The sequence below is a fragment of the Falco peregrinus genome, chromosome 3 (genome assembly GCF_023634155.1).
Source record: "Falco peregrinus isolate bFalPer1 chromosome 3, bFalPer1.pri, whole genome shotgun sequence".
In the NCBI taxonomy this organism is placed as follows: Eukaryota; Metazoa; Chordata; class Aves; order Falconiformes; family Falconidae; genus Falco; species Falco peregrinus.
In genome coordinates, this window is record NC_073723.1 from 113,255,375 (window position 1) to 113,273,400 (window position 18,026).

General features: G+C 52.7%; 1 protein-coding gene across 2 annotated transcripts in view; it reads left to right on the top strand.

The window, feature by feature from the left end:
- CASZ1 (castor zinc finger 1) overlaps positions 1 to 18,026 on the top strand; it is a 208,189-nt gene that overhangs the window by 93,488 nt on the left and 96,675 nt on the right. The window contains exon 3 of one of the 2 annotated variants that reach the window (XM_055798847.1): positions 3,625 to 3,710. In XM_055798847.1, the coding sequence (XP_055654822.1) occupies positions 3,707 to 3,710 (4 nt within the window). In that variant the 5' untranslated portion in view covers positions 3,625 to 3,706. The remainder of the gene's footprint in view (positions 1 to 3,624; positions 3,711 to 18,026) is intronic. The other variant, XM_055798845.1, reaches the window with a different exon arrangement.

Consider the following 18,026-nt stretch of genomic DNA (forward strand, 5'->3'; position numbering starts at 1 on the left):
TCGCTGCCAGCACGTGCCCTCAGTCCTGCCTCGGCCGACAGCCCGAGCCGGCTCCTTTAAGGCAGGCACGCCAGGGAATTGTGTGTGGTGCCAGCCTTCACTGCGAGTGCCTCTCCCGCTTCCCCCTCGGAAAGTTTCCTGCCCAATTGTTATGTGCGATCCGATCTGAAAGTTGCTCTCTAAGCTTCTTGTCACATTTTGACTTAATGAAGTGCAACTGGAGTGGGAATTGGGGTTCATCACGCCAGTCTCACTGCGCTCCCTTGTTGTCAGAAAACAGGGGCGGTTGGGGACCGTAATGCAACGCTGCAAGTCGTTATCATTCCGGTCAGTCTGTTTAACACAAAATTAAACAAAGAACTAATTAGTGCCTCATGAATTAATAAATGCGCAGTTGCCGGGTAGGAAGGGGAGGAAGGAAAAAAGGTTGTTGAAGGAAAGATACTGAAAAAGTCGAATTAGGATGTTGTATCAAGGGGAAAAAAAAAGTCTGAGTCCACTTTGGTGAAGAGTTTGGATCCATTGGTTTCCTTGGAATAAGCTTCCCTCCTCATCCTGCATCCTGCTTGTCAGCTCTGGAGCAGTGATGTACAGTCAGGCACAGCGAAGAGGCAGCCTTTCAGTACTTAAAAGGGTCTTATAAGAAAGATGGGGACAAACTTTTCAGTAGGGCCTGTTGTGGTAGGATAACGGGTAATGGTTTTAAACTAAAAGAGGGTAGATTTAGACAAGATATAAAGAAGATATTTTTTTCAATGAAGGTGGTAGGACACTGGCAGAGGTTGCCCAGAGAGATGGTAGATGCCCCATCCCTGGAAATGTTCAAGGTCAGGTTGGATGGGGCTCTGAGCAACTTGATGAAGTTGAAGATGTCCCTGCTCACTGCAGGGGATTGGACTTGGTGACCTTTAAATGTTCCTTCAGACACAAACTGTTCTGTGATTCTGTGATTTCTTCACAACGTTCCCTAGAAGCTGGAGCTGGGATCCACAGGCCAGTAGCCAGATACAAATAATTGTCTGAAGAGCTTTATGCTCAGATGTTGGAGCCGAGAGGTGGAGCTGGGGGGACGCACTTCCTTGGAAAGGAGGGAAGCTTTGAAGATGGTAATGGCGAGCAAGTCTCTTCTTTTTGTCTGACCGCTTTGGAGCTTTTTACTTGCTGGTGATGGGTATTGTGTCATGGCTGGGGCCTGTCCCCAAAAGGTTCTTCTGCCTCTGACTCAGGGGAAAGAACCAGCACTTGGTCTCCCGAAGCAGAGGAGCGGGCTGGAGCACGTAACAGGGGAAGTCCCCCAGAGGAGGGCAAGGAGGCAGGGGCAAGGTGGGAAGAGGAGGAGGGCTGGCAGTGTGGTAAGCGGGAAGAGGGACAGGGTGAGGTGGCAACCATGGCTTCAGAGGTGGCAACACGTTGCTCATTTTTCTGGAGAATCCAAGATTGTCACAGTAACAGCATGTAATCTCAGATTAACTGTGTCCCAGCAATGCTCCCCCTGCTCCTCACCCTGTCGGTGCTGGCCAGCCTGGCTTCCTGCATGGAGGAGTGCAGTGCCGGGGAGGACGGCCGGTGCTCTCACAGCGGAGCTGGGCGCACGGGCTGTGCTGGGCGCCCACCCGGCTGGCCAGCCCCGCAGGTGCTGTGCCATGCCACACTGCAAGCGAGCGGGCTCTGCTCTGGCGCATTGTCAGGCAGGGAAGCAGGCAGAGCTGGGGGAGGGAAGAGTCCATCCTTAAGAGGACATGTCAAGTACAATTAGCGTTATCTGTCTAAATATGTACTGGGAACACAGAATACAAGAGGAGGCCTGGCTGGCTTTAATGGAGACATATGCAAGGTCATATTGCCTCATACAATCCCCCAATCTGATTTGGGGATTACACATTCTAAGTAAATTGGCGTTATTCCTCTTGCATCATTGATAAGCTGCAGCCGAAAGAAGGGGAGTAAAAAAAACAATTAAAAACTCAGACCCAAGAATTGACTGTGCACAGGGGCGAGGGAGTGAAGCCAGGAAGGCAGAGAGAGTTACAGGCAGAGAGCTCAGGAAAGGGGGAGAGAACAAAAGGGAAGGAGAGAAAAAAAGAGCGTGACAGAATGGCAGAGAAAGCGATGGAAAGAGCAAGGAAGAAAGGGAGAACAAAGGGAAGAAAAAGGTGGGAGAGAGGATGAGAGTGCCAGAAGGACAGAGGGTGCCAGGGTGGGAGAAGGGACCTCAAGTGGGGGAGCTGTTACTCCAGTCATGCCCTCAGCCTTGTTAGCACCAGAATTTGAGTGTGAAAGGAAGGAGCCAGGCTGGTTATGCGTCTTCCTCACCCGAGGGGCTCCCTGTGCCCCGTGTCCATCCATCCATCTGGGATATCTCACCAGCTCCTTCCCACTCTGGGTCCCAGCCAACACCAGGCATCTATCTTTGGCGCAGCATGCAGGCAGTGGTGGAGTGTGAGTGATGGGAGGAGGCCATCCACACACATGGTGCACCAGGGCCCCACAACACAGGGGCAAACCACAGTGGCAGCACAGAGTCCCCAGAGCCAAGTCCCTCTCACTTTTGCTCTCTGAGGGGCTAAAGCTGAACCCCTACAAGTGGCTGAGTCGGAGTCGCAGCACACACTGCTGCAGCCTGGAGAGGGAGGCATGCTGTGAGCCAGCGCTTGATACAGATGGTTGGGGCTCCTGGATTCAAGCAGGGCTCACTGTGTGTGACCTCGGGCCAGTTTTTCATTTTGCTGCCGTATCTCAGGCAGTTGTGATGGCTGTTTCGGCAGGGTGGCAAAACCGAGACTGCAGGAATGGGCCAAGCACTCTTGCCATTGTGCACGAAATCACCCTGTGCTTCCAGCCACCTTCCAGCTCCAGGAGAGGGAAGTCCCTGGCTGGCTGGCTGGCTGGCTGTGGAGCAGTCCTCCCCCTCCTGTGAGCTCTCCTCCCACCCTGCCTCTGCAGGATCACCCCCTCCAGAAGTCTCACAGCACGGCTTTTATGCTCTGTCACATTTTTGGAACATATGGTTTTAAATAATTCAATTCACTTTTCATGTGTTTTGCTGTGACTTTTTTTCCTGGTCCCTTTTCTCTTTCCTCCTTGTTCTGCATTCTCCAGGAAGGAAGACACATAGTTGACTGGATAAAGGGGTTCAGTGCCTTGGGACCCAGTGTGGCACCACATCACCTTGTGCCCCGTTGCTGTGCAAGGGAGGTCTCAGCGTTAGCCCACTGGTGAACCTCTGGGAGAGAGGGCCAGCAGAGGAAATGGGAAGATTGGAAAGGGAAAAATTTAGCGTGGAGAAGAAGGCATCTTGGATGTGTGGGCAAAGTATGGTACAGACCAGCATGAGGGCTATCTGTGGTACCTGGGAGGCAGGGTTCAGGCCAGTAACAGCTGCTCTCTCTATGCTAAATTATTCCCAGCCCGTGTTAGGAGTCTTGTGCACAGTGAAGCGCTGTGTCTTGTGGTGTGCATGACACGGCGTGGTGCAGCCAGGAGCAGGAAGGCACTTTGTTCCCGTGTGAAGTCTGAATGTCCCATGCAGCTGGGTTCTCACCCAGCTTTTGTGAGTGTCTGTGCCTTGGCTCGTGGTCAGGTGTGCCCTGTGTATTAACTGGATCCTTTCTCTTTTCCTTCCAGTATGAAGTGAATTTAGAGCTAAAAACGAGGCAAGAAACCTGGTCTTGAAATCTCCGAAAGGTAGGAGAGACTTCAGACTGCAATGGGTATGTCACTACACCCTCCTGGGTTCTCTTTTCCTCTGCGTGTCTCTCACACTTTATGGCCTGCTCACTGTGGCTGTGTCTGCACTAGAACTTCGGGGTTTGGACTGTTATAGAGGTGAAAACAGAAGAAGGTCTAATGCAGACATGGCCTATGTGTGTCCTAATCCTGTCTTTGTCTTTGTACACTAGTTGTTCTGGGCAACTGGTTTTGTCACTGTGGGTTTTCTTGTATACCTTCTCTACTGCCTCTGTCTTTACAGATAAAAAATAGTGTAAGGGCTTTAACAAGGAGAGTACTGCTTTGTCTTCATCCATGTGGGCTAGTGGGAGATCAATAAGGTCCTTTCACTGAATAGGATGCAGTCTCCATCTACTGTGAAGTTTTGCTGAGCTCAGTTCATGTAATTTAAGATGGTGATGTACATGCTTTCCTCCTCTGGCACATTTTTAGCTATTCAGGCTGCTGCTAGCACCATGCAGGTAGGGTGGAAGCAGCTCTGTGTCTCCAGCAGAATCCTGACTTATCTGGATTTTCCTTTTACCTAGACCCTCATGGTCTATGTTACTGCAAAAAACCCGCCATCTTCACAGCCTCCTAGATCTGGACGGTCACTTAGTCCATGCCCGATAAGAGTTAGAGGCCTAGAGCCCAAGGAAATGAAAAATTACTGCCTCTCTTAAAAGCCTTGTCTCCATGTGCTGGGTAAGAAGGTCCCTATGTCACCTCAGGTGATGGTTATGGAGAAGTCCGTGCCACACCAAGGCAGTTCCTGCTGCCCTTGCCTCTTCCTCGTGGCCCCAGGGGGACCACAGGGCTCCCTTATGTATCACCCAAAGAGCTCCCACTCTCTTCCGTCTCTGCACTGTACCCTCTGCAGTGCCGCCAAGTCTCACTTCTCCCTTTGCTCCTTGCCCTCCCCAGGCACCAAGGCAAATCTGAGACCAGGCCAGGGCAGGAGTGGCAGTGGTGGTGGGGAGGGGAGGGGGTGCTCTGCTCAGTGAGACATCCCCTCAGAGGTGCTGGGAGCACTCACTGCGGTGTGCCTGTGCTCAGAGCATCCCTGCAGTAGTGGGGACCCCTGAGCCCAGCATCAGGGAGCTCATGGGCTTGAGTCCGAGTGGTATCAGAGGGGCCCAGGCTGGCTGGGGTGGGAGGGGGCCCCAAGCCGGGCTGGGCAGTGTCAGAGGTGACCGGTGGAAGGCCAGTGTTATGTAAATACCGCTGCTGTAACATGGCAGGCCTGAATGGCCCTATGCGTCCATCCATCATTGCTGGGGAACAGAAGCCTCCCTGGGAGCACAGGGGGCCAGCAGCGCAGGGCATGCAGACACAGGCAGCATGTGCCCTACTCATAAACTGTTTGTTTTCTTTTTGTCTCTCTCATTTCGGGGCACCCCACCGAGAGCAACTCTCTGTTTTGTCCTTGCAACCTCTCCTCCAACCTTCCCCCCACCACTTCAGCCCTTCCTTTTCCTCCCTCCTTCCACTGGCCCTTAAAAAAATGGGGGGAAAAAAAAGAAAAAAAAAAGAAAGTCCCCAGTTCACATTGCGGCTTCTTTCTCTGACTTCAAAGGCTCCCCATCATTGTTTGGGATCGGCAGGCAGTGGCCCTGAAAACGTGATCACAGCCGGGCACAGTGTAGGTCACCACCGAGTGCCATGCTCCAAGCGCTGAAAGGAACAGGCGGATTCTTCCCTTTTCATGCTTCACAACCCTGGTTACAGCGCTCTGCCTTGCCCGCGTGCTCCTCACTGCGTGGCTATTCTTGCTCTTTTCTCCTCCTTTTCCTCCCACCCTCCCTCTCTTTTTCTCTCAGGTCCCTCATTTCTGTGTCCATTTGCACTCGTTCTGCCCTTCTCGGTGCCCAGCATCACACACTTTGCACCCTTTCTTCTTTCCATTACTTTTCTTCCTCACTTTCCACTGCCTGGTATGGCACTGCTGCCCCTCCCCTCCCCCCCCCCCCCCTTCCCCTTTGGTGCTGTTATATGAATCACTGTTTTCTTTCTCCTTTTTCCCTCTCCCTTTTCCTTTTCCTCATGCTCCCTGTTTCTGTTCAGTAGCAGCCTTCCTCTGACATTTGCCCGCGTTTCTGTCTTCCCTGTGATATCTCACTCACTGTGTCCAAAATTGCGGAGGTTCTGTAATCTCTTGGATTAGCCCCAGGCAGCCTGCAGTCCTGTTCTCCCCACAAGGTGCAAGCTGAATGCTTTCATGTGTAATGGGCTTAATCCCCCAAAATTCAGCGCAGCCTTTTGTGGGGAGGCAGCACACGATGCCTGCCAACAGCGTCAGCTTCCGAACTTGCTCTTTGGCTTTGCTGGTTAACCTGAAAGGAGCTAGCAAGTACAGGTGGTGTTGCAGACAAATTTGTGAAGCCAGGCACTGACTTCACAGACATCACAGGGAAATGGGATACATTTGGATCTTGTAGGTCTCATGTGGAACAGAATGCTGATGGTAGTGCTGGAGGGCAGTCAGGCAGGGATAAGGAAGAGTGAAGCAGGCCCAGCGGTTTGAATGGGTATCCCAGAATACTTTTGCACTGGATTTCAACTGGGGAACATCACCTCATTGTACTGAAACTTGGGCACGTGTTGGGCTGCACGGTGAGCCACAGTCAGATGGCAGCTCCTTGCTTGCAGAATATCCCCCCTTGGTGCACCAAGAGTTTTGTTTTGTCTGCAGCAGAACAGCACAGGACTCTGCACCCCTCCAGCACCCACCGGGGTGCAGCTGCCCTGGCCTCTGCCCCCAAAAGCAGGGATCATGGTGCTTGTGCCTCTGGTGATTTGTGAGGTTGTTTTAATGCCGAGGAGCCCACCAGGACTTGTCTCTTGCTAAATAGGCATATTAAGGGACATTGCGGCAGGGGTTATAGAGTAATAATTTGTCCTAATGAGCTGGTGTCACGTTCTCCTAGGCCGAGCTGTGTGTGAGCAGGAGCTGTGGTAGGAAGGGGCTGCACTCGCTGACCTGTCAGCCCAGGTTAATGAAGTACTGCGCTGCTTGGGGGGTCAGAGAGCAGGAGCTGAGCCAGCCTGCAGTGCCTCGGGGGACGGAGGGAAGGACAGGGCTCTCCCCTGAGCTGAATGCCCCAGGGAAAGGCCTGTGCCCTGCAGGACAGAGCAGCAGGATGCCCGTTATAGAATGACACTGGGATCACTGGGATCTCCATGCTGTGCTGGTGGGCTGAGTGCCGCTGCATCCTCATCAGACTGTCTGCAGGCAGAGGCGAACCTGCGGCAGCTGGGGTTTGGCAGGGGTTTGTCCTCTGGCCTTGCAGGACAGCCCAGCTTGGCACACGTGGAGAGAAGCTGGAAGAGAGAGGAGATCTCACCTTTTACATGTGCTCCCAAGACTGGCAGGGCTGAGCTTCCACACAGCCACACTAAAATAAAAATTCCTTATGACACCAGGGGAGAGGTACAGGCCAGTGGCCAGTGGTCATGACTGGTGTCTAGCTAGGAGGTTTACAAAGAGCTGCCACATGTTCATCTTCAACTTTCCTTGTGCACAGAGTGTATGAACAGCCAGAGGAAGCTCTCTGTCCTTCCTGTTCCCTATTTCTCCTCCCCTTGTGCTTCCCCATGGCTTGCTGAGATCCTTGGCCTTGCATGGCAACTCTAAACACAGGCAGTTGCTTCCATCCCTTCTTGGTAGCTGGGCAGCAAAGGCACAGGGAGAGTTCTGCCATTCCCCCAGGTGAGCGGTGCTAGGGAGCAGGCGGGCAGCAGGACATCCTGGGCAGCTGTGGTAGGGCAGGAGGAGCTGAGAAGGGGGAGTCCTGGTCTGCCTGCTGCCTTGGGGATCCATGGCCTGCCTTGCCCCTGTGGATCACACTGCCCCGTCAATGCTGGGGCAGGACGGTGCCCTTGGCCACACCAGTGCCCTGTGGTCTACAACACAAGCCCTGTATACCATCTTCCTCCTCCTCCCACTCCTTTCTTTGCTCCTTCCCACCTCCCCCCGCCCCCGTCCCCTGCTTCCCTTTGCTTTTCTCTGTCTCCATCTCTCTCTTGCTTTCATCTACTCAGAAGGCTTTACTCTACTTCCTTGTCACCCTAATTGATTGCATTAACCTTTCAGCGTATTGGATTTCCCCAGCACCGTGCAGAGAGCTCTGTGCAATATGCTTATAATCTGGGCTGTAATGGACAGGGAGCAGTCAACGAGCCCCTGCTCCGACAGGTTCTGCTGATAACTTCTTCTCGGGGAGGGGGCGAAGGGGTGCGCCCAGCAAGGCCTGGCTGGCACGGCCGTCCTGCAGCCTGCACAGCCCCCGGCCTCACTGCTCCGCAGCCAGCAGGGCGGTAGTGTTAGCTTGGGAGGAGGGAGTTCTTTGAAAAGGATTCAGCTTGGGAAGCAGAGGGGAGATGCCGTATTTGACCTTACTCCTGTAATTTTTCTTTGTGTTTGAGTCCCCCTCTCCCCCATCTGCTCCGTCTGCGGTTTTGTTCCATCTCTCCAATACTACATTAATGTACACTCTACATTTAGACACTTGTTGCTAGTAGCAGGATGAGACAATATCATGGAATCTGCATGTTTTCACATCATGCTTGCCTTTGCCTTTAATTTCAGTGTATGACGTGAGGGAGGTGGACACTTTTCCTGGGGCTTCAAAGATAAAAGCATAGGAATATTGTGCTCATGAGGAGGACAGCACCAGGGTGCAGAGAGATCAGGAGACAGAAGGCCTACATTGTATCTCAGGCTTGGCCTTGGATAAATCCTTTCACTCCCTGGTACCTTATTTCCCGCCCAGGATGGCAGAGCTGTGATTTCGGCACTCTGTAGCATGCCTTGTAGCCTGCAGGAGGGCTGCGGGGAGACCCAGGGTTGTTATCTGTGCTCGCTGGGCAAGGATGGGAAAGTGGCTGCAGACAGGCAGTGAAGCTACACGGCCGAGTGTCACCGCTCACGCTGGCTGCAAAGCAGGAAATAAACCTACAAGATCAGTAGCAAGAGCATGCAAGTCTGTTGAAGGCCTGGCACAAACCGCTGGCGGTCAGGGACAGAGCCAAGGGGTGTTTTGGTGTTCGTTTTATTTTAAAGGACTGCAGTGGTGGATCTGCCATGATCTGCTGGCAGTGGTGCACACTTTCAAGTATCCCAGTTTAGGCTACATTTCAGCAAAACGCTTTGAGCACCAGGTTGAGTTTTGCTGAAGTCAAAGTCATTTAAGCACATATTTAGAAGTTTCATTCAACGTGGACTGTAGAATGAGACCTAGACCCATGGGAGGCCCTTTTATAGTTCTCCTTTTTAAGCAGCATTTAGCACAAGATGAGTCTTCATTTATGGTTATGGCTCATAGTGTAAAAAATAGCAATAGTGGAAGGGTTTCTGATCACTTCATAGGTCTTTAGCGCAAGAGTCACATAATCTTGTTAAAAGCAGAGTTACTTCTGCCTCTTTAGAAAGTGGTCCACTCTGCCCTGGGGATGTTTGGAGCTGGCATTTAGAAACTTTGCAAGTTCCTGGGCACACCAGGAAGAGGGGACAGGGCTGTATCATGAAAAGTGAAGGTAAATCCCCAGTCTCTCATTGTTTTTCCAGGAAGAAAGGATAAATGACAGGAGTCAGAGGAAAAAACTTTATTCCAGGTGATCTTTCCAAAAAGCGGGAGGCTCCTTACAAGCCAGGAGGTAGTTGAAGGGAGGGACTTTAGGTAAAATAGAGAAGAAATAGGAGCAGGAAGCAAAGGATGAGAAATTTAAAACAAGCAGGAGAGAAAGAGAGTGAGCAAGAGCAGCACCTCCTAAATGGAAGAGTAAACAGGCACTCGGAGGCATTAACTTAATTGATTGTTCTGCAACAGGCTGAACGCTGTGTTATTCTGTCGCTGTGGCAACAACCCAAAAAAATTGTCAGCCTGTTTGGATGAAGTGAAGCGAAACATTCTCTAATTTGCGGTGATCCGGGTGTTTGTTTTCCTTCCGAAGAGGCGGGGCTCTATTGATCTATTGTTTGCACAGAGCTTTTTTTTAATGGCGATATGGGGAAAGCAGGAGGCTGGGGCGTGTTCCTGGGGCAGGTGAGGCAACGGGGGTGTCTCTGCCATGTTTCCCCAGATCTGCCTTCTCAGGGCAGCCACGCAAATCCAGCAGAAACTCCAGCAGTAGGAACCATCCCGAGGAAGCCTGAGGACAGGGGAAAGTGGCTGTGACAAGCTTGTGCCAGAGCTACTGCTTTGGTCCCTCCTGTTCTCGTCCCTTTGGGCACTTGCAGTTCCTTCTGTACTGTGGTCTCTGGTGTTAGGATAGCTCCAGCTGCCTCAGGGGCAAGAGCAGCCCTGTCCCCCCCCAGTTCCCTTCCCACATCCATGCTATTCCATTTAATATGTGCAGACCTGCACCTGTGCACACCCTGTGCAGTGGAGGAGTCATGTCTGAGTTTTATCCTAGATGTGGTAAGATACCGAAGTGCCCACTTTGAGCTCTTTATTATAGCAGCAGAGGATTGAAATCCCTGGGCCAAAGGATGGGGGGATTTTGTCCCCTGGGATAGGGGGCCAAGCTGTTCCAGGGGACTGTGGGGGACAAGAGGTGGGGACACCCACAGTGGGTTGGGTAGGAAGGGTGAATTGCTGCAGGCACAGCTTGGGCCAGACCCCGGGGGGGTGGCGTGGATGGGAAGAGGCATCACAAGTTGTGCAGTGGCTTGTGCACCTCATCAGCTGTGTCTGGCTGTGCACAGCCCTGGGGGCCAGGAAGGAGCTCCTGGGGATGCCACTCGCTGTCAGCACATGCTTGGTTTCAGCGTGAAATGTCGCTGCAGCACTTGCTTCAGCTGGGAACTGTTCAGTCAGAATGGGAAAGCCCAGGAGACCAAGGAGCAAGCCCACGTGGCCAGGGGTGAGCAGCAAGGCCTTGGGCAAAAGACATGATGCCAAGAGACGGGTGCTGTGGCAGTGGAAGGGAGAGCTGGAAAAAAGGTGCCTTATAGGTCTGCAGCAGGGGAAACAGGCAAAGATGCCTCCAAACCAGTGGGAGGGTGGGTGGCAGAGGTGAGACTGGGCCAGCAAAGGACAGCAGAGAGGGTTTCCTCATGATGGGGGGGTCAGTAAGAGGGATGGGCTGCTGGCCGCCTTTGTGCATGGCCCTGCATGGAGGTTTCACCCTCTCATTTGGGGTTTTCTGCACTCCCACGGCCTTTGGGCACCCTGGTAGGAAGCCCCATGTTTCCCATCCAGGCAGATTGTCCTCATCATTCTTCAGCAGTGTTCCAGCCCACGCACAGCTAGTCCGGCTGCTGCGCGGAGGCTGCCTGGTTGATCCCTGAGATTTCAGGGAGAGGGAGAGCTGTAGAATATGTTAGTGTCAAGTGCTCAGTGTTGCTCTGTGGGGTGTGCAGGGGCAAAATACCACAGTACATCCCTGCGCTCTTCCTGCCTCCCTCCCCTGCTCCTTCCTGTCTTGTCTTGGGGGTCCTTCCTCCTCTGTTTGTACTGGGTTTGCTTTATCACCCTTTTCCCCCCCCTCTCTCTCCTTCTCTGTCCCCCTTTCCTCGGTTTCACCCTCTCTATTCGGTTTTTAACTCTTCTGCTCTGTTGCTCTTTCTCAGAGTGTAGATGTGGGTGGGGATAAGAGACTGTCACTGGCGGGTGAGCAATGTCCCTAGGCACTGTATCCTGCTCGGGGATCTGTCCCCTGTGCTCCAGGTGGGTGTGCATGGGTGGGGGCACCGTGGGCAGGTGAGAGTGTTTCATGTCTCCTGGGAGAAAGCTGAGCTGCCAGTGAAAGTTTGGTGGTTATCGGAGTCAGGAGAAGCTAAATAACCCTGTAACTGGTATGAAGGTGAATTCACGGTCTAGTGAGCACTGAAAATATGAGAGGGCTCTGAGACAGGCAAAGTGTGGAGAGGGGAATACAACTCGCCGATGGCTCAGGGCAGTGCTGTGTCTCTGGAGCGGTGCGGGGACATGTGCTGTTGCCATCCTGAGTGTCAGCGGCAGCACACCGCCTTCTGGGGGGCTGGCTGGGATGAGGAGGGTGCCCCATACTGCAAGTTTGGAGACAAGTGAGGCATGCAGACATAGACATGGCAAGAATGCCCGCGGAGAAATTCTGTGTACCTCTGGCTGTGGACAGCCATGCCAACATCTGACTGCGCAGCCCCTGTGCACACGGGTGGCTGCATGCTCACACAGTGCCATGAGGCTGCGCACATACATGTGCACAGACATGTAGGCAGCTGTACCCAAGCAGGATTTCGCAGGTTCACATCTCTGCGTGGCCTTACGTGTGTAGAGGCATCCACAGCTATGCAAACATAGGGGTGCAGGCACACACAAGCTACAAATACAGTCTTCTACTTCTGCATCGGCTCGCAGTCAAGTCAAATTCCTCTCTGGTGTAAGTACAGTCTAGTCAGGCAGCACAGACAGATTTATCCCAGCGTATCTTGAATGTCTGTGTGGTTACCTGCTGTGAGCAGAAGAGTTGCAGGAAATCTATTCTCCTTCCAGCTGGGAGAGGCTGATGCCTTGGAGTACCAGTAGATGTGCAGAGAGGAAACCCCCTTCAGCTTTTCACCTGGAGCTGGTAATCTTCTTGTGCCGAATCCCTGGAACAGGGGAATTGCATTTGAAGCTCAGCCAGTGGTGATTTAGTGTTAGACGTTTGCAGAAGAGGCTTTGATTAATTCATAGTAAAATCAAGTAGCACTTGGGTGCCAGCACCACATTCCAGGGTGAGCCGGCGACCGAGGTGCACACAGGGCGGGCTGCCAGGTGCCTGAGCAATCCCCACGGAGGTGGCAGCGCCATCCAACCCACAGCCTCTCCCTGCTTGGGCTTCTTAATTATTAATTTATTTTTCTCCCTTCCTTGGCAAAAAAATAGTATTTGGTAACGACCTCAAATTGCAAAATGCTGATGATTTGGAGAATGTGTCACAGAAGCTCCAGGGTGATAAAGGGGAGATGAATCCCAGCCAACAATCCGGCTCAGCCAGTTTGCCTATTTATTAAAGAAAAAGCCCAGATCATTAACTTTTTTGTTGTTGTTCTGTTTGCGGGCAACTCCCTGCTGGCAACTTTCGGGCGCCCAGTAAATTAAACCGAGTATCGGCCTGGTTCGGGGCAGCCTGAGCACCTAGTTAAAGCTGTGAAATGCGTTAGAAACTGGCTTCGTTTATGTTAGCGCATGAATAAACCCTTTAGGGTACCACGCAAAAGTGCTCTCTGGCATAAAAGCAGTGTCAGAAAATCCTCACTCGCTGCCTTGTGGAGGGTCAGGTATTGTAACTGAAGAGCTGAGCTTCACTTCTCCTCCCACTGCTTGTTCACAGAGTTAATTGCCCCTCGACACGTCGCTGTGCCGTGTTGGTCCCTGGAGAAGCAGGGCTGGAAGAGAGCATCTGTAGGCACAGGTTTCGTTGGTTCCCCATTTGCCTGCTTGGTTTGGTTGTTGAATAAAGAACAGTTTAGAGATGGGCTTGCCTGCCTGGTGCTTCTGAACTCAGAGAGTTCCCCGTGCTATCAGGGAAGGGTGATTACGTCCCCCTCCTCTGGAACATCCCACGTGTTTGCTGAAGTAGTGCTTCAAGCTAAATCAGTTTGCTGAGGGCTCCAGCTTCCCTTAATTCAGTGTCAGGACCGGGCTTGCATGGCTATTATTCAAGAAGCTTTATCAGAAGCACAAAGCTAGCATCTGCCCTCCTGCTTCCCTCTGGGCATCACCAGCTCTCCTGCCCTGGGTTTGGCGCACAGAGACTCGAGGGACTGCCTCACCGAGCCCATTTGCAGGCAAAACTCGTTTCAACTCCTCGAGAGTCTCGGCTGTTACACTGGCTACAGGAGTGCAGTGGCTTGTCACTAGTCACTGGTGGAGCAGCGCAGAGGTGCCAAGAACCAGCCAGAACTGAGGAGCTCATGTGAGAAAAAGGGAGCAGAGATGCTGCTAAGATTACTAGCCTCTTCCCTTTCCTCTTTCAACCCAACTGAGTTGTAATTAGGGCTGGATTTTAGGTTTTAATCTCAGCTGATGTCTGAGCTCTTTCCCTCAGAGGTAGCCACCTTCTTCCCTAGGCCTGGTTCATGTCCCTCCACAATCATTTCTCTGGTTAAGCCTGCCCAGACCCGTGCTCACGTGGGTGCTGATGGGAGGAGAAGGGTATTTTTCAAGGTTTCTGCTAGGTTTTTTTCTTCTGAAATACAAGGATGTGCAATTTTTTTAGTTTCAATTTAGCATTGGAGAATTTTATAATTTAGTAATTAAAATCTCTGATAGGCTTTAGAAATTGCAGCTAATTGAATTTAATGGGAAGATGATTTTCAATTTTATTTGATTACCCGGACCCCTGGCATTGGTATTTATGGGAAAAAAATGGGAAATGTGCTGTGTGGGCTAAGATGGCATAATTGAATTAGGGCTAATCGGATTTCTTCGTCATGAATTTCACTATAATTTTCCTATAATTTTCCATTAGATATCTAGTTTACAAATATTCACAAAGAAATGAAGCTCTTTCGGAATGGAGATTGCTGGCTAACAGGATTACAGGGACGATAGCTCGGCACTGCCAGCCTGGGCTCCTTCAGTAATGCAATCGCTGCGTCTGCCTCACACTTACCGCCTGCCGCTGCTCCCCACACCCGCTCCGGCCCACTGCCAGGGCTCCCAAGAGGCCACAGCCACGCTTTCTCCGGGGTCTTTGCTGCCTCTTCACGGTGGTGTCCGTGTGCCACTTCACTGCACACATGCCCTTGTGCACAGGCACATGTGTCCCTGTTGGTGCTGTGCCGGCGTGTGTGCACGCGCAGCGTTTGGTGAGACCCGGGCTTGCTCAGAGTCACTTGCGTGCGTGCTTGCATATCCCCTGTGTCAGCACCGACGATGCTCAGGCAGCCTGGTTGCACAAGCAGGGCGAGCGCATGCGGATGCACGCGTGCTGCATCATGGGCATCTCTCTGCAAGTGCTCATCACTGTGTCTCATGCACAGGGGGACACTTTGCTTTCCCTCCCTGTTGCTGTGGTGGGGATGCTGCTGTCACATCCCAGAGGAGGGGTTACAGTCAGTCCCCACCGTGTGCAGTTCATAGTGTCCTCTCTCTGCTCTTGCTGCCCATTTCTTACCTCCTCCATCATCTCCCCTCACTTCTCTGCTGTCAGTCCTAACGACTGAGTGTCTGTCTCAGCTGCTCCATCAGGGACAGTCCCCAGCACCCCTCTGTAGCCACCTCAGTGCCCCCCGCAGAAGCAGGGCTGACACAGCCTCTGTGATGGGGCAGTTATAGGAGAGAGGATAACGTGCCAGGCTCCCTCTGCCTTCCCTCATTTCTGCCTCTCACTCCTGCCCAAGCTGGGTCAAACCCACAGTGAATTTATGGAGGCCATCTCTACTCCACAGCGTCAGAGTCCCGTAAAACCCATCCTGCCTCTCTGCCTGCCCCATCTCTCTTGCTTGCTGGGCTGCATGCTGAAAGCCTTTCCCGTCTGTTGGTGTGACCCAGACCATTTGAGGAGACAGTTGCTGGGAGGGCGAGTAATTACCCTGGGGGCTAAGTAGGGTAGCAGCTCCTCTCGACCCAGAGCCACCTGCCGTCTCCATGGCATCAGGCCTTCCACATATGTCCAGAGCAGGACAGTCTCTGCTAAAACATCTGTGACAGTCCAGCTCTGTTCCTGGGTGCCCAGGTGGGCATCACACCAGTGTGCTGCAGCAGCCATACACAGAACCTCTCGTGTTTGTACGCTTACGTGTGACCATGTGTGTGTGCACATGGCATGTGCTCGTGTTTTTGTTTGCATCCAAGCGTGTCCATGCAGGAGCACAAGCTGGCTTGCAGCTCTGCCAGACAGAAATCACTTTTTTGTTTTGTGCTTGCCCCATGATCTGCAGGAATGGGTCTTGCCCAGCCTGGGACCTGCCCTTGAGCAGCCACTTCCTGGTGCGTCCGGAGGCCATCGCAGTGCCTGGTGTGCCGCTCTGGGATTCAGAGGCTTCTCTGGGCAGCTCCGGGCTGGCACAGGGTGGCATTTGCTGGTTTTGCACGCAGAGCGCCAGCTCTTCAGTGCCAGGTACCTTCCCTGTTGGATGCAATGCCTGGGTAGGACTATCCCCTTGCCTCCTCGCCTTGAAATCCCCAGGCTGCACTTTTAATAGCTGTAGTAAATTGTAACTAATTGTTAGTGCATTCAAACCCCTGCCACTCCTTCCCCCTAAGTCTTCTGGGCCCCTGTGGAGCACAAGGACGCACAGTGTACGTTCCTTGCTGTATGGCCCATTCCTGGTACAGTCATTCCCTCTGGGCAGTGGTCAAGAGATGAGCAGCATTTGGCTTCCAGCAGATGCTGGAAGCTGTGGAGTGCCTGGAAGAGCAGCAGCCACATGGTGGGGAGCTGGTGTCAAACTGAGTAACGCCAAGGAATAGTAAATGGCAGAAGCGATCCTGGCAGAGCCCCACCCAGCACACTGAGACTCTGCACAACCGCTTTGGCAATGCTTTCTGGGCGCCATGTGCCAATAATGTGATTGAAACTGAATTGAGAAGGAAGGAGAGAAAGAGAAGGAAAGGGAAAGAAAGCACGGATTGTCTGCTCCTGCCGCCCAGGCCCTGAGGCCTCTGGGCGCCTCCCTTGACGAAACAGAAATCAAACAAAATTACAGAAATAGGGCAAGATCATTTGCCTAATAGACTCCCCAAGCAGGAGCAGGAGGAGGAGCACGGCGCTGCCAGATCTCCAACCTGCAATCTGAGAGCCAGCGCCCTGAGCCCACATGAATCCAGAGCACGGCCCCAGGCCCCGGGGTCAGCTCCAGCTAAGGAGGGGGAAACTGCCAAGAAAATGGGCTCAGCATGAAAAACAAAGGTAGAAGAGACACAGAAAGGGGGATGTCCCACATATCAGCGTGACTCACCCCATGCTCAGCCCTGGCACACTGTCTGCGGGGAAAGCATTAAACTGTAATAATAATAATAAATTAATCATCCTTCCCCCTCCCATTGCACTTTTCATCTGAGGATCTCTGAGCACCTGGCAAACATTAATTACTGAGAGCTCCCAATGCCCCTGGGAGGGTAGGAATGGTCAAGGAGAGATCTCTTCACCTGCCACGAAAGGGCAGCCGTGGCTGGAGTGGACAGGGCAGCTCTTGCCGTGGCACAGTGGCACGGTCCAGAGAAGGATGAGGAGTGCTGCCTTCCCTCGAGTGCTCCTGGGGTCTGGGCGTGGGGCAGGTCTGGGAGCTGCTTCTTGCCAGGGCATGGTCAGAGGCAGCCTTTCCTCAGAGAGCATCCATACGTTGGAGGGATGGGGGAAAAAGGGGGGATGCTGCCCAAACAGGGGGCACAGAGGTCCCCAAGGGAGGAGAAAGCTCCACAGCCTCTGAGAGAGGAAAGAAAAAAACTTTCCTTGGGTAAGAGGCAAAGGAGGGAGTATGGGGAAATAAAACCCGATCCTGTGACTGGAGATCGCTGAGATAGGAAATCAGGCCTTGCCGTTGCGTCAGCTGCAGGGCGTGGACTTCACCTGGAAAAACACCTTGGCAAGTTGTTACTGCAAGGAGGAGTGGGAGGGACAGTGGGAAGTCTGCGGAGGGGATCCTCCGGGTGTGTTTAGGTTGGGGGGGGGGTTCATGTGTGTCACGCTGTATGGATATGTGTGTATTTGAATCTAAGTGAGCACAGAGTATAATTTTCTGTGTCGGAGTGCATATGCATGCTGCGTGTGCGTGCTGGGATGGGAGGGGTGGGGAGTATTTGTATACTGATGTGTGAACGTGCTCAGCTCAGTGCATGTGGAAGAACAGGTATCTTTAGAGGGTCTGTGTGGCTCTGTATGTGCTGTGACACATCCGTGTTACAGTGCGTGTTCCCCCTCATAAGGAGTTGGGGATACAGCTGGAGCCGCCCTCTTAGGGAACAGTGGCAGTGAGCAGAACTCCCACTGGTTAAATATTAAGTCCATAGGAGAAGTGAAAATGGAGAAATCTGGGTGACACAAGGTGCAGTGAACTTACGGGACCTGTCAGCAGCCTCACACCTGGAGGAAAGCATTGGGTCCAAACTGAACTATTACAAACCCAGGGTGAAGCAGCACAAACGTTTCTGGCATTGTTCATTGCTTCCCAGGGTAGGATATTCCCTGGCAGGTGCTGTAGCGTCTGACACGGACTTAAGGACCAGGGCAGGCTCTGATGAGGATCGTGGGTAACGCTGGCTGGGCTGGTGTCTGTCTTGGGGCCAGTGAAACGCAGACAGGCAGGATTTTAAAGGCAGCAGTGGCTGATGGTGTTGGTTGGTGCCTACGGCAGGGTTAGAAACCCAGAGGGGAGGTCGGGGCAATGCTGATGATGTTTTGCC